The 17,006-nt window shown below is 34.8% G+C and overlaps 1 protein-coding gene across 23 annotated transcripts in view; it reads left to right on the top strand.

Annotated features, from left to right (window-relative positions):
* Positions 1 to 7,777: 7,777 nt before the first annotated feature.
* Positions 7,778 to 17,006, top strand: part of nrxn1a (neurexin 1a) — a 1,096,290-nt gene continuing 1,087,061 nt past the window's right edge. For all 23 annotated transcript variants that reach the window (XM_039738493.1, XM_039738492.1, XM_039738491.1 and 20 more), the window contains exons 1-2: positions 7,778 to 7,909; positions 10,113 to 11,500. In XM_039738493.1, coding sequence (XP_039594427.1) covers positions 10,780 to 11,500 — 721 coding nt within the window. In that variant the 5' untranslated portion in view covers positions 7,778 to 7,909; positions 10,113 to 10,779. The remainder of the gene's footprint in view (positions 7,910 to 10,112; positions 11,501 to 17,006) is intronic.

The raw sequence follows: 17,006 nt of genomic DNA, 5'->3' as shown, positions 1-17,006 counted from the left end.
TATTATTTTCAATTCCTTTTTTATTTAAGTAAAAATGAGGTGGCCTGGTTGGCACCCCAACATTTCCTCCTGACTCCTATCATACCCTTGACTGACAATAACAGATTACAAAATAAATGTAAAAATATTTGATATCTCTTGCTATTTGTGACTTTCCTTGGTATCCTCGTGTGTCTGAACCTCTCTTATCTGGTGCTTCCCCTCTTGAGTGCATTCATGTAAAGCCTGTTTCTCAGACTCTGTCATTTTGATACAATTCCCTCACTTTCTGTCAGCCATCTTTGAAGGTGGCTCTAAGGGTTCCTCCTATGCCTTTACTCCTTCTCATGTGTCCCATACTCGTACTTCCTCTTTTGATTGTCTTAGCATTTTATTATATAGTTGAAAGATATTAATATTGTAGGTCTATGATCATTACATCCTTTGGTATAATCACATGGTCTTCCTCCTGTGACATAGCTTTCAGACTGTGGTTTTAGCAACTAACCCATTTAAGCACTTTATAAATTCTAGTGTTCTAGGCAATGTTTAAAGAATTGAATATATACTGTACATGTTTTTACAAACACAAAATTCTCACAGGGCGGCACGGTGGCGCAGTGGTAGCGCTGCTGCCTCGCAGTTAGGAGACCCGGGTTTGCTTCCCGGGTCCTCCCTGCGTGGAGTTTGCATGTTCTCCCCGTGTCTGCGTGGGTTTCCTCCGGGCACTCTGGTTTCCTCCCACAATCCAAAGACATGCAGGTTAGGTGGATTGGCGATTCTAAATTGGCCCTAGTGTGTGGGTGTGTTTGTGTGTGTCCTGCGGTGGGTTGGCACCCTGCCCAGGATTGGTTCCTGCCTTGTGCCCTGGGATTGGCTCCAGCGGACCCCTGTGACCCTGTATTCGGATTCAGCGGGTTAGATATTGGATGGATGAAAATTCTCACAGTTTTTGCTCTTCAAAAAACAAAGTCTTGCTACATACCGTGGCTTTACAAAATTGATTATTAAGATTTAATAAAGTTTTAATTTTTCATATGTACCAAAGTAATATAGTTCAACATTCTAGAGCAGGAGTCTGAAAAGTCAATCCTGGAGGATCATATTTGTTTCAATTTTTTGTTACACCCTGATTGCTTAATTAAAAACTAATCTTTGCCAATAACAAATCTTATTTAAATGTATGTCTTGTTAGTGTTTTGATTCTGCCATGTTGGTCATTCTTATATCATTGAATTTTTTCCTTTCCAATGATACCATCCATATAATCTGTAGAAGATAAGCCACACATTCCGAATCAATCAATTTTATTTAAGTTTTTAATTATGATGCATCAGTACCATCAGTTAAAAATATGAAAAAACATTCAATTTTACATTTCTTTTGGATGACTGTATAATCTTAACATTGCTAACTCTCTAAAATAGAAGGAAAAGAAAATATGGTTTTGTGATATAGGGTGGGCAACAAATCTGCAAGTGTGTAAAAAAATATATATTACCACAAATGGCGCACTGCATGATAACGTGCTGTGAATACACTTGACTTGACCCTACTCCATTGACCCTTTGTTGACCATATATGTGTATCAAATTTCAGGTCAATAAGTCAAATGGTTTGGGAGCTGCAGGTGATTGTAACGGCACACTGTAATCTGTGCCTACTTGCCACGTTTTGTCTTAAATGATATACTGTGGTCATCGGTGTTGTTCATTTTAGCTATTCTCATGCGATCAATGTCTCTTTGTCGTTGCTGAAAGGTGTTTTGCTCTATCTCATTTGCCTTTGCAATTCCGGCACGTTTGACTACTGATTGCCGATGTCAATTAGCCTCTTCCCTGTCTCATTTACTGTTACGATTCTCTTTCGCTCAGTGTCAGCCTGTCTTCGTTGTATGGTCTGTTCTTTGCCCTTGTTTGCTGAAACAATTCTATTTTGCTCTTTGTCAGCCTGTCGTAAATGCTCAGTGCACTCTTCATAGTTTTTTCATAGTTTTCATACTCTTTCTCTGTACATTAAGCATTCATTTGCTCAGAGGTTCATGCGCTTGCTGCTTCCTGAGTAGTTCTTCTTTTCTCCACCCTGGTGGCCTGCTTCTTCTGTTCTTTCGTGAGCATCTTTTCTTGTCAAAACTGATTAAGTTAGTTTTTGTGTTGCAATTACGGTACTTAGAATGTTTTCCTTAATTTTTCACTTAAGCTGCATGCCTTCTTTAATTTCTTCTACAATACTTTTTGTGTTGCAATTACGGTACTTAGAATGTTTTCCTTAATTTTTCACTTAAGCTGCATGCCTTCTTTAATTTCTTCTACAAGTATAGGGTGGTCCAGATCTAATTATGCAACTTTTAATACAATGCAAGAAAACAGTACAAGACAAAAGAAGTGCTGTTCGACTGACAACCATCTCCCCGCCATTTTAGAATGCAGGGCAGGTGCTGCCATCTATTGGCAAAAAAATATTTTTTTGTGAATTCTCTATGTAATAAAATTAATAAGTTATAGTGTAATGAAAATTGCATAATTAAATCTGGACCACCCTGTATATTCTTTGGTGGTCTTTAGAATCTCCCTGAATGTGTGACTGTCCTGTCATTTCAAAGCCATAGGATGTTAATAGATTGTTTCAATAATTCAAAAGTATTGTTTGTGCTGTTAATGTCTACGCAATAACACAAATGCCTTTGTATATTGTTACAAGTAAAAGTATGCACTTTCCTTAAGACGTTTATTTACTTTAAATATGATTTTTACGTTTTTTAAATCTATGCTTCCTAATTGTGAATGCTATTCCTTTGAACTTATTCAGTATAAAACACACACTGAGGCTTTACTAACCTTGTTTGTCATATCATTCATTTACGTTACCCCATCGAGGTGTTTTTCTCATAATATTATACTGTACAAGCACTGTGAAATAATTAAAAAATGAACTTGTTAATCATAGGACTTGATGCAATTAATAATATATCAAAAATAATTCATGGTTTTCTTACTCTTTCTCTGTAAGTTTAGCATTCGTTTGCTCAGGGGTTGATGTGCTTGCTACTTCCTGAGCAACTCTTCTTTTCTCCACCCTAGCAGCCCACTTCTTCTCTTCTTTTGTCTGTATCTTTTCGCGTTAAAACTGATTGTGTTGCAATTACTTAGTACACTTTCTTTAATTTTTCACTTAAGCTAGCACTTAAGTCTTCAATCTGACCCAAGAATGATTTAAGATATGAAGAGGTAGAGGAAGTGACGGCGAAGGTGGTAGCGATGATGCCCTCTAGCTATTTGCCTCAAGAGTGATTTGAGATATGAAGAGGTAGGGGAAGCGATGGCGAAAATGGTAGGGATGAGAATGGCGTCTGTATGCATGCGCCACATAGCTACCCTACTGCCTGCTGCCGAGGGTTGATTCTACTACAATAAAATAAAATAAAAAGAGTAATAATTCCAAAACTATTTGCTTTTAATATAAAGCTGTAGTGAAGAGTTTCAGCATAAGATATGAGTACCAAATTTCAGTCTACTGGTTATTTGATTTTTGACCTTGACCTTCCTGGGTGACCTTTGACCTTGGAGGTCATTCATCACCCTGAAAGTGGATAGTAGAGGTCACATAGTGTATGTTTACCAAATCTCAGGTCAATTGGTCAAACGGTTTGTGAGCTACAGGTGATTTAAAATCCTGGACAGACAAACGGACAGTCACGGTAGTGTATTATTTAAGAAGATAGATCATTTTCCACATCAACACAAAACTCACAGAATTCTGAAAAAAAAATGACTTCAACTTTGTTTCCAAATTTATAAAGGTGTGGGGATCCATTGGGCCACAGTGCAACAAAAGAAGGCAGATTTCTATGCAATATAGAATAGTCAAATCCAGAAAACGTGTTTATTTAAGTTAAATCAACATAATTGAACCATGCATAGTGAAAATGGGTATAACACGTGTATTAAAATAAAGAGATAATTTTGAGTAAGTTTACCTTAAAAGAGGTGAGTAAAGACAACAATTCCTGAGGCTGATTATGCTTCTATTAAAAGAAATAATTTAATTGTTTTGTTTCAAAATAATTTAATTGTCCTAATGTGACATCCAAAAGCATCATGTCAACGTAACTAGAAAAGGCTATCAACAAACATGATTATTTTAAGTTATGTTAAATTAGATAAATAAAATGCACAACCCTATTGGTTTATTTTTATTGAGTGATACCTTAAAATGAAACACTTTATTAAATGTGATTTGCTATCATTAAGCTAAAATTGTTGAAAACGTCCATCCATTTACAGGATGAACTGTCACAAAATGCAGACACAGTGTGGTAGCACTTCATCTATTCATCTTTATCAGAAAAACATTTGTGTAATTCCAGCAATATTGTCTATTAAATTCTCTACAAATCAGCTTACTGGCAAGCACTTAGATTTTTGTATAATTTTTAATTATAATGCTGTGTGTATGGTTAAAAAGAATGAAAAGCATTTAATAAAACTTAATGAAGAATATTATTGTTAAAAGTTGTGAACTGATTTCATAAATGTAGAATTATCTGAGTTTATAAAGGTGAAATCACACACTTTTGCTTTATATTTATTACAGCTAATTTAATTTTCTGTCAAAGCTGAGCATTTGTGAATACATATAATGTAAAATGTTTATTTACATATTAAGATTGTCAAAGATCATGTTTTCGAGTTCACTTTGGGTTATGACTCCTTATATTCTCTTATCAATGTATATGTTTCCTTTTAGGTAGATCATTAGGAAACACAATCTTTCCTTTTACTTTTTATGCTGATGATATTCAGCTTTATCTGTGAACCCTAACAATGCTTGCTCATTGAAGGCCTCTTTTGAATGCTTGGGAGATATTAAAAGGCTGCTTAGCAAATGATTTCCTTGAGCTGAATGCAAGTAAATCTGAGGTGATCTTGTGTGGTCTGCATAAAAGTACTGTTAGGTTCTCTGAAACCCTAGAGCACTTGTCAGTAGAAGTGAAATCACAGGTTACAGATCTGGGGGTGATTTTTGATCTGAACCTCAAATTTAAAAACCAAGTTAACTTGGTTGTTAAGGGTAGATTTTTTCAGCTTAAAATATCTCTAACGTTTAACTTATATAATCGTTTCCTGATATAAAGAGAGTGATCCATGCATTTATATCTTCCTGTAAAGATTATTGTGATTCTTTGTACATAGGTATGAGTCAATCATTTCTCTGTTATGTCTGCAGCTGGTCTAGGATAATAGCTACAGTGGTATTATTGACTGGCACTTAAAAAAGAAGTCACATTACTCCTGTTTTAGCTTCCCTTCATTGGCTCCCAGTATGTTTCAGGATTCATTTTAAAGTATTACTTTTTAAATTTTAAATGGCTTGGCCCCACCCTAGTATTGTTGACTTGCTTTGCCCCCACTCTACCACCAGGTCATTAGATCTTCATGTTAGAATTCATGAGATATGACTGCACTCTTAAAAATAAAGGTGCCAAAGTGGTTCTTCAGAGTGATGCCAAAGTGGAGCCGGTTTTAGAGGAATCTTAATGCATACAATAAAACAGGCCAAGTTCTGGTGTTCAGGGTTTCAGGTAACCTATGTTAAACATTTGTGTTTTGTCTGTATAAGAACCTTTTCCAAACCCTGCCACCAAAAAAAATAAATAAATATATATATATATATATATATATATATATATATATATATATATATATATATATATATATATATATATATATATATATATATATATATATATATGCAAAGAGCCCTTTGCACAATGACATCAATGACATAGATCTTTGAGAAGCAATAAATCTATGAGGAATCACATAACACAATAAAATGCCATTAAGAAAGCATTATTTTTAAAAATATGGATCTTGAATAAAACTTAAGGGGGATTGTGCCTTTGATTGGGGAGTAGATTACCCCTCAATGTTAGAGCTGCTCCTTCTCATATTGTTTTTAAATATAGATTCCAAAAATACCTTTTCTTACCTTTAGAGTCTATCTAGATTTGTGTTTTGTCTTAATGTGTCTGTGCTAATGATGATAGTATATGGATGGTAACTTTCTGTTCCTTTCATTTCCTTTTATATTTTATATGTATAGCACTTTTGTCAACACAAATATATTGTTCTCTATATCCAGATTTACAGGGCACATACTTTAATATTCAGTGGCAGGCCGACATTTTTGGACCCTGAAGCTTGAACTATTATGGGGGCCCCTCATCTCCATATATTTAGAATATATTTAGACTGATGCATCTTTAATTTGAACATTTTTTTGTTTACGGCTAGCCTACATGATGCTTTGATAAGCTTTTCATTTTTATTTTAACCTTAATTTTGTATTGAATTGCACTATATTTTTATTATTATTTAAAATCTGTGGTGGGCTACCACCCTGCCCAGGATTTGTTTCCTGCCTTGCACCCTGTGTTGGCTGGGATTGGCTCCAGCAGACCCTCGTGACCCTGTAGTTAGGATATAGTGGGTTGGATAATGGATGGATTATTTAAAATCCTTCTCATACAGTAGACATCCAAAACAATTTAAGCAATGTGGACTACCATTGATGCTGGGGCCCCTTTGAGACTAGGGGTCCCAGCGCTTAAGTTTCATTAGTTTCATAGTAGATCTGCCCAGATAATATTGTTACATGTACTTGGAACTAATATAGTTAAAAACAGACAAGCAAACATAATCCGTTTTCTAGCTTAGCTGAGCATGGTTTATGTATCAGTTTCATTTTGAGATTTTACAGTATGAATCCTTGGGTGTAGATTAAGTTTTCTGTCTCACGGTGGCAGTTATTATAAAGAAAAGGTTGTATTAAGATTAATAATAAAATAACTAGTACCTATTTCAAAGAAAATAATAGCACTTAAAAATGTGATTGACAAGGATAAGCATATACCATTTGAAAGAAACCATCTGAGCCACAGTAAAACATCCATTATTTCAGAAACCAAAATAATTCAAATGAGTAATAAAAGCACTGGCCGTCTGCAGATTTCTGATGGGTTCTTTCATTAAAATAAAAAACAATTGAGTTAGTCATTCTGTGGCAGGCAGCCACACGATTCACACCTCGCAGCCTGTTTACGTTAAACCTCCTCCCCGAAAGCGCAGGCTATCAAGATGTAACGATAAACTTAAAAATACCCATCTAACCCATAGACAGCAAGGTATTGCATCTAAAATAAAAAAAAAAAAGCTTATGGCGTTTTGAACAGGCGACGTTTGCACGGATGATCTCGAAAACTGCCTTTAATTAAATTCAGAGGTGTCGCTGTTTATTATTAGTCCTATATTTAAACGGAAGTCTCGTGCCAATTTATAGTCGGCGAGGGCTTGTTCGGCTTGTACTTTGTGTTTCATTTCATTCAGAATTCACTAGGTGTGCAGTAATTTTAACGATAAACATGGCATTCTAAACAAGCATCATTCTGCAAGGTCGTGCTGACGATAAAACATATTCTTTCAGTTCAAGCACAGCGCCGTGTGGGCTGGCAGTAACCAATCGGGCGCCAGTGGCGCTACGTATCGCACCAAAGCAGTAGGTAGACTTACGTATTATGATGATGATTATTATTATTAGGGACGTTATTAATATTTTAGATGCGCGGCCTTTTAAGTCGTAGAATTATGCGTTTCATACGTGCAAATAATAATGGTTCCGTGGAAGCGTGTATGAATATGTATTTCGCGGCGCCGCTGTCTAAGGTGCTGCAGCAGAGGACTCCTCCCCTCTCGCACAGACAGCACAGAGAGACACGTGACCCTCTGTCTCCCTTCACTCTCACATACAGTCGCTGGCAGCGCTCAGCAGGGCAAGAGCAAATTGAGCCTCATCTTCCACAAATGAAGGATTTTCTGCCACTTTCCTCCAAGTGTCTAGCCTTTCCGAGAAGCGAGTTAGATTGTCGCAGGTAACGGACATCTGTCCTTCGTCTGTTTATTCTGTTCTGCTTTTCCAAATCAGTCGGTTTTCCTCTTCAGTGTCTCTCGTTTTTTTTTTTTTTTTGCTGTGATACGGGTGCAGTGATTCTAGTGAAAAATGCATGAGGGTGGCTACGTGAAGCGTCTTTAGTAAGGAGGTTCAGATCAGAAGAACATAACCAAATTGCAATTATGTTGCTCATAAAGTTACACCTCTGATTCATTTTTTAAGAGTGGTATGAAGATCCTTCCGTGCTTGTAAAATACATTGCTCTGTGAAAAGGTGAGAAAAAAACGAAATAATATTTTATAGATGAAATTATATATCTTAAGTTGAGAGCATTTAGAAGGTTTCTGCTGACACAGGTAAGCTTTCAAGACTACAGGAACGGGGGAAAGAGCTGAGTTTTTTCTATGCGTTATTTCTGTCATAAAAAATCTGTTAAAAATATAAAGCGCAGGGTAGAATCTTCACGGCGGCGAAAATCTTGATGAATTACTTGAGAGCAGATGCCGCCTAGTAAGAATATGTAGGGCGTTTTTTTTTTTAATTGTATTTATTACTATTATTTTTCCATTTTGATTATTGTTAAAAAGGTGTCTAACGCCTTGGGTGCAATTTATGAGCCTTACTTTAACCGCCTATTCGGAAAAGCCTGCATGTGTATCTGGATTCCCTAAAGGATTGTAAATGCCAATTGTCGTGTCGGCGGTGAGAATATATGACTAGTTTCCTTTCACAGCTAAGGTTTCTAAATAAGGACGGACACCTGCGCTTCAAATGAGATATGTTTTTTTCTTTTTGTAATAGGTCATAGAAAACAAAGGCCACGTATTCCTACCCTTTTCTGTCGGATTTCATCTGTTAAACAGGTACTGAATTAACCTAAAGGTGGCTACTGCAACATACGTACCTTATAGTCTAACGCCCCATGGCTTTCGCTCCCAGTGTACTGGGAAATATTGTTATTCGTAATTGTATTCCTTTTTATTGTGATCCAATGTTAATCTGTCCTTCAACAGTTTTAGTATACATTGAAAATCAATCTGCCAATAAGAGTAAGATTTAACATACTGTGTTTAAACTAAAGGATGCCTTTTCATTTTGGCAATAAGTTGACACCTGTAGGGATCGCCCAATGCAGGACACGGTTAAAAATCTGTCCACTGAAAAACAACAGCACAGTGCAGTACAATAAATTACTGGTAATTTTCTGCTAGTGGAAGGGTGTTAATTGGACCTCGAGTTTCAGCTTATACTTAATAAATTGCGTCAAGAACATGCAAGCTGTGGCTTGCATTAATGATAAAATATGGCCTCAAAGAACTGCTCAGGAAGGGTATTCTCTTTGAATATCGGCGAACGCGTGCAGATAAGCGTTCTTTGGTAACTTTTATAACGTAATGTTAATTTCAAATGGCGTTATTGTTCTTTGGGACAGACTACGCCTCTGTTACTAATCGCTTGCAAAGCCAGCGGGGTGTTCTTTAAGAACTGCAACTCGATTATCAAATAGCGCTCGTTTTATTAAACACCTGCGCTTCCCGGTGAGCCATCGAAATAGGACGAAATGGTGCCAATACTTTAGAAAACACTTATTACAGTGTACTCCTTGCCCCCATCAGCACTCCCTCCAAATATTTGGATTTCACAAATGAGGTGAACCTGTGCTGATGAACTGACCAAATCAAACTTGCACACAATTTCTTATAGCCATAATAAAATGTCAGAAACATATTGTACCGCGCCTGTGCGTAAAATCGATCTTTCATGGACCACCTCCCTACACAATCCACTTCATCGACGCGTTCAGTAAAATGCCAATTATACAAATCGACAGCTCAGTGTAATATACCAGATGATGCAGAACGTGTTTTCCTGCAAATGGACTCCCGTACAAGGGGTGGGGTGGGGGATACTCAACATGGACAACTGCTTTGGTCTCAGATAGATAACATAAAGTAATGTTTTATGCCATGTACATTATTATGCTGATTTCATTTTTTATCTATCTATCTATCTATCTATCTATCTATCTATCTATCTATCTATTATATTAGATATCTATTATTAATAGATATATATAAAATATAAAATTTTATAGCACCTTTACTGTTTACTTATACTATTACTAAGCAAACCTTGTACATAATGGTAGCCTTAGGTAAATCAATATTATTTTGTTCTTTCAGATTTCTGGTCGCTATGTCGAAATACTTCTAACAACTGGAATCGGAACTTGTAATTCAGCAGCAACAGGGTCCAATCAGATTTTGAATGTCTATAGCATTTGAACAGGTTTCCACTCTGTGTTTTTTAAGCATCTAAGAGAAGTAGGGTCTCGAGAAGCCATAAGCAATGACTCATATCGCCAGCTCCATCCTTTAAGAATGAATCCAATGAACAGTCCTGGGTATCTGTCACGGGGTTTAGCATTTGCATTTTAAACTGGTTCATTGCCAAAAACAAAAAAACAAAACAAATGGTTCATGCAAGACGGAAGTATCAGCAGGATATTAACACCAACTAATTTAGCTTTTAAAGAGTCTGGATTATAACATCAAGTAAAGCAACCAGAACTGTGCAGCAAAGGTTTATTCTCAAGAGCTATGATCTGTTAGCATATTTACTGTTGTTAACTCAGCCACCGTTACTTCCTGGCAGGCAAATTGAAGTTTTAATGCAAACCGCATGATACATTTGTGCCAATAATTTTTTTATTTTTTATTTTTTTATTTTTTTTTTGTCTCATGGACCAAAAACAGACTAAGTGAAGTTTTACAAAATTGGACAGTCCAATAGAATCAACAATAAACTGATCTTGTTTTCCCACATTCGCCATAAAAAAGTTTTTCCAACATGGTGCTAACAGCAAAACATGGCGGACATTTAATCTGGATGGGCCTACTTGTATGTTGCTTAATAGACCTTGGAGCTAGTTTGGAATTTACAGGAGCTGAAGGGCAATGGGCTCGATTCCCAATGTGGAATGCTTGTTGTGAAAGCGAAATGAGTTTTAACATGAAAACAAAAAGTTCACGTGGCCTTTTGGTTTACTTTGATGATGAAGGATTCTGTGATTTTTTGGAGCTCCTAATTCATAACGGAAAATTAAGTCTTCGATTTTCCATTTTTTGTGCTGAACCTGCCACAGTGCTATCGGACAACAGAGTAGATGACAACAAATGGCATTCAGTCAGTGTAAAGAGAAACTTCAAAAATACAACTCTTATAATAGACAAGGAGGTCAAATGGGTGGAAGTGAAATCCAAAAGACGGGATATGACTGTTTTTAGTCATTTATTTTTAGGGGGCATACCGCCAGAATTACGATCTGTAGCATTAAGGTTGACATCAGATGGGGTAAAAGATCAAGTTCCCTTTAAAGGATGGATAACAGATATCAAAGTTAACAATTCAGAGGCTTTGTTAATAAACAGTGAAGGAGTAAATGTGGATGACAAGGATCTTTGTGGCAAAGATAACATGTGTCTGAATGGTGGAATCTGTTCTGTTGTTGACGATGAAGCAATTTGTGACTGCTCACAAACGGGTTTCCAAGGCAAAGACTGCAGTGAAGGTAAGATATTTGGCTTTATTTTGTTATTAGTTTAATTTTTATCTTTATTTTAGTTTTATTTTGTAGTTCTATATTATGTTTTTAATAACAAATGTTATATTTTTGTTAGATAGTAAATTATGAATTGCATGTATACCTATTTTTTTTTTTTGGGTTAAAATTTTAGTTAGTCTTAAGGGGAATAGTTTTCATTATTTTGATTTTGGTGGTGTTGCATTATTACTGAAGAAAAAATAAGTGAGTTATTAGCCATACATATCTATTTCTTTTTGATTTCACGCCACATAAAGTAGCAGCTTTTAAGACTCCTAATGATGTATATACTCTAACCCAGGCTAATTAGGAGTGCTTTAGATGTTCAGTGTAAGTTTAAGATCTCAAGAGTATCTGTCACACATCCAAGTCATTAGAGATGAGTTGACCTTTGCTGTTTTCCTTATTGTGTATGTTAATAGTTCAATGATATTTGAAATCAACATAATACAGTACCAATGAAGAAATGGGATTATGTAAAAGGATTTCACAATTAGAGCTGCATAGTTTAATATTAATTTGGACTTGGTTCAGAGAAATTATATATAGTACAGGTGAATTGTTGTTTTTTTTTCTTTATTATTTCCATTATAGTCTGAAGCTGCTATCATGCAGTTTTATATGCCCTCTGTGTTTATTATCAGCAATTACAGGTAACAGGATTACTGGGTTTGTTTATGGAGCAACAATAACACAATGTTCTGTATATTTTACAATTTTATTATGCATATCAGAAAGACCTTTGTGTAAGCTTATATTATGTAGAATGTTGTTAAAAGAATTTATTAGAGCAAAGAATTGTAGCTGTTTAAGCCACTTGTATTAATGTCTATAACATTAGAAGTGGTCCAGAAACTGTAATTGTTTATGTTAGTTTAATAGGCAGAACACTAAGTTGGAAAAATTAAAGTTGATGATTTTTACTTTTAAGAATATTTTTCAAATGGTTATTAAATGCTATATTTTTAAGAGCTTTTAAATGATTTTTCAAAAGGTTCCACATGCATACAATCTGAAGGTAATTTACATAGTTGACAAAACATTTAGAATTGTATTTATTAATGAATTTCTTAAACCACTATATGAATTATATTTCATAAACATAATGTCTAATGAAGCACAGAGCAATTTATTTACTTTAATTTGCACAATGCAGGAATGTTTCTGTATGTTAATATACTGTATATTATTCTTTTCACAAACATAAACATAACCATACACACCCCAACTCCTATACATATGCCTACCTTTAGAATATGTACTGCTAGGACATTTTTTGTAAATTATATATTTTAAACCAAACAGTTTGATTCTGTGATTGACTGGTGTCCCTTCCAAGGTTGCTTGTTATTTTGCACCAGATGCTGTCAGAATAGGCATAAGCTCCCTGTGAACCTGAATTGGAATAAGGAGAATCTGAAAAATGATGGATGAATGCATGAAATATCACTAATATTTAACAATAACAGAATGGTTTCCCATCCAAGATTGTTTCTCATATTATGCCATTGCTTATGGGTTCTCAAAAGCTAATGAAGAAAGTGGGTGCAGAAAATGGATGGCTGACAAGAACTTCATAAATTCATTTATATTTTATTTTATTCATTATCATTTCTGTATGTTAGATTTATAAAATCTATATGTGCCAGGCCTGTCATTGAGATGTGAGACAACATTGCACTAACCTTGCATCAGTTAGATGCTTTTGTGCATCTTTAAGTGAAGGATCAATCTGTTGTACTCTGAACTGACATGGAACAAATGGAACAAACATTAACAATAGGTAGTTGATGCTATCACTCCCAACTATTGAATGGATTTTACAAAGTATAGGGTAAAGAAAAGCTTTGTAATGGAATTTTTGTAATCATGAGAAGTCTTCATTTTTTCAGGCCTCCTTAAATTATTGTTTTTAATCATGTTACATTTATAAATATGTATATTGTACTACATATTACATGTTTTATTACATTTTACTACAATATGTTTAAATCCCACACATACTACCCCTTTTTCACTTTTTTTGTAATGTGTTTACAGTAAATGTGGAATATCCAATAACAGATTTTGAACCTAACCAAAATGCCAGGGGTTTTCAGGCTCAGACCTGCCACTCCCTGTAGCTTCAAACTTTCATCCCTACCAATTTCTTCATTTAATGGGACTCTTTCATTAATTAAACAAGCTCTTATTTCCCATTTTCTATGTTTTTTTGCGTCAGTCCAGAAATTCCAGTCTGGTCATGGTAAATCATTACTGGATGAAGCAGTAATTTAGGTGGTTAGACAGGGATGAATTAATTCTTTTTATCTTGTTGTTTATTAGTTTGCTGTTTTCTAATGTCTAGCTTGATTAAGTTATTTTTTTAATAAGAGCACAAGTGGATAACAGTGACGTTAATTGCTGCCCTTTAGCATTCAGTGTCATTTGCCCCTGCATTATCTCCACCCATCATTAATTGACAGTGTTCAGATATAATTAACAACGCAGGCACATCATTAAAAAGTGAGCTATGCAGAAAAATAACTAAGCAGAGTTAAACATTTAAAACTATGCTTCTTAATTCAACTGAAGAAAAGGAAAAGGGGTTAGGTGACTAAACATTGAAATTAATTAAAGGTAAAAATAATTTATTAATTGAGTGGGGATGAAACTCAGCTGATGGGGGACGGGGGAGGGTGTAAAGGTGGTGTTTGGGACTTGATGGCCTAGGTAGGACTGAAATTGAAAACAGTTAAGTATACTTAAAAAATACACATACACATTTTAACGGATAGTTAAATAGAGTCAGTTACTTCATGCCAAATAAATAAGGCCTGTGTTGATTGAAGATTTATTTTTTTTGCCTTTTTCTTTGCTCATAAGCCATGTGATCACGGTTCTTCTACTCCTTTTTATTTTCATTTCTTCACCTGCTTGCTATCCTTGAAATAAGCTGTAGATGGTGAAAGGCGGTGAAGGAATAAAAGACGTACTTTTTTATAGCATTTGTCTTAAAAGTGGTTTAGGTTACTGCTGTATATGTAGTGTTGAACCTTCCAGTTTGATTTTATTTTAATTTTATAGACAGACATCCAGATGTACTATATAATAGTTTAAAGACATGTAGTGTTAAGTTGTAAGAACAAAATAAAATGTGTTGCTATCATTATAGGTAAATAGAATGTAATCTACAAATAGGATGGTGTTTGTTGAATACACTTTTGCTCTAAATTAGCTGGCTGCTGTGATTTATGACATCCCCTTAGGGAGGAAGATGTAAAGTGTTTCCACTTAAATAGAAGAAAAATTGTTTCTCATCAGTGAAAAAATAGATTTGACCATATACCCATGGGACATCTTTATCTATCCAATACTATTTAATTGGTTTAAAATATTAAAGTAAAGATGTAACTTTTGAAGAACATTTCTCTAATTATAGTAAGTTAGATTTCTATGAGAACATTTTGTTTTTTACATACTATAATAAATATAATAAATGCCAAATGTGTCAAAATTATTGATTTGTATTCTCTCCTAATAAATTAGAATGTTTACTTCTTCTTTTGTTAAATTTTAATAAAAGAAAATTCCAATACATCTGTCATTAATGTATCCAGATTCTGATAACAAAAGTGCATATAGTCTTATTTATCAGTATTTAGTTCATTCAAAGTCATTACTTCATCTTTGTTTACTTCTTCTTTTGTTAAATTTTAATAAAAGAAAATTCCAATACATCTGTCATTAATGTATCCAGATTCTGATAACAAAAGTGCATATAGTCTTATTTATCAGTATTTAGTTCATTCAAAGTCATTACTTCATCTTTTTAGGAATTAATATTTACTCGCATGTTTTAATTGTTCTCATCCTGCTGACTAGCTAATGTTATGGGGATTTGTAAAACCAAATAAACTTAGATACAAGTCCATGAGGAGGCATATTCATGCACACACCTACACAACTAAATCATTTTAGAGTCAATCTAACACTAATGCTTTAGAGGTAACTGGAGAACATGGCAGAAGTACATGCAGACATGAACGTATTGTGGAAACGACAGCCTGGCAGTTTCTGGGCTGAGATTTGAACCTAGGATGCTATCATAAAGAATGATAGGTACAAAAAAATATGAAAACAAACATTACAAATTAATGACTATGATTCCTTCATTTAGGCAGTTTCATTAACAATAAGATCATCAGGTGTAATAAAAAAGAAGAAATAATCTTTTATAGTATTTACAAGTGCAAGTGCAAATGTTAAGTTTATAGATCAGCTGGCACTGGTTTTAACTAAGTCAATGGTCCGGTGAGCATTCAGCCTCACAGAAGTAGTTAACAGCTACCTAAGCTGATCCCTTGTTAATATTGTGCAGTTTATTTGGGGGAATGACGTGAGTTGTATAAACAGACATGTCAAAATACTTACTTTTGTCTTTCTAAAACAGCATTTTTACAGTAATATCTAAATTGTTTCAGGTTTTTTATTATGTAAAACTCTGCACAGCCATACTTAATAACGTTTTAAATAGAGTTGAAATGTATTAGCACTAAAGATAGGTCTAGACAGCTGTACATTTATTCTTTTGCATAAGAAGCAGAAAAACTCTTTGGTCTCAGTTGCATACAAATCGAACATTTACACGTTTCCCAGTAAACAGGCTGAAGTGTGCACTAAATATAGCTAACATTTCCTAACGGAGTGCTACTGCGTATCTCTGCATTTTAGATGTTATGATTTGTCTGATGAGATTATAATTTTTAGTATTAATTATTTAGCAAAAGACAATGCTGTTTCCATGACAACTTACACAGAATTTGAACTAGCCTTTGCGTAAAATGTGTTTCAGAACAGCTGCAAACAGATTCATACCAAAAGGTTATATTATTGTTGAAATGAATATATTGGTAAGTTATGAAAATCAAGGCTATGATGCATTGCATAAATCATATTGCTGGCACTTTGCTACAATTTATTAATCAATCAGTTATATTCCATTTAACAACTCCATTCCATTTAACAACAAGTCAGTACCATGGCAAAGGCAGAAAATTATTCTACAATAGTAACATCAATCAATAATCAAACCAAACACACATGCAGTAATATTACAACTGTAACTGTAAATAGGCTAAGGATTAATATGTCATAACAGTGGATTAAAAAGAAAGATCCACATGTTTCAGAATGTGATTCTGAAATGAAAGTGTTAGTATGGCAGCTGTGGCCTACGGATGACACACCTCCACCCAAACCTGACACAGACAGATGCAGGACAAAAGTTCAAGGCACACATGTTTTGTTTTTTTCTTTTTTTCCTTGTGGGAAATGCCTTCCCCCATTTCCCACAAGCACAAGACAGTCCCCAAGCACAGCACAATCCAAATTTCTTCTTCTTTTTCTCTCTCTTTTTTCTTCCTCCACTCTTCCAAACAAGCCTTGTTTAATTCCTCCTAACTCTGGCTCCTGGCTCCTGGAGTATTGGCTG

This window comes from Polypterus senegalus, chromosome 16 (assembly GCF_016835505.1).
Source record: "Polypterus senegalus isolate Bchr_013 chromosome 16, ASM1683550v1, whole genome shotgun sequence".
NCBI classification, from domain to species: domain Eukaryota; kingdom Metazoa; phylum Chordata; class Cladistia; order Polypteriformes; family Polypteridae; genus Polypterus; species Polypterus senegalus.
This window is presented reverse-complemented; position numbering and strand designations above follow the sequence as displayed.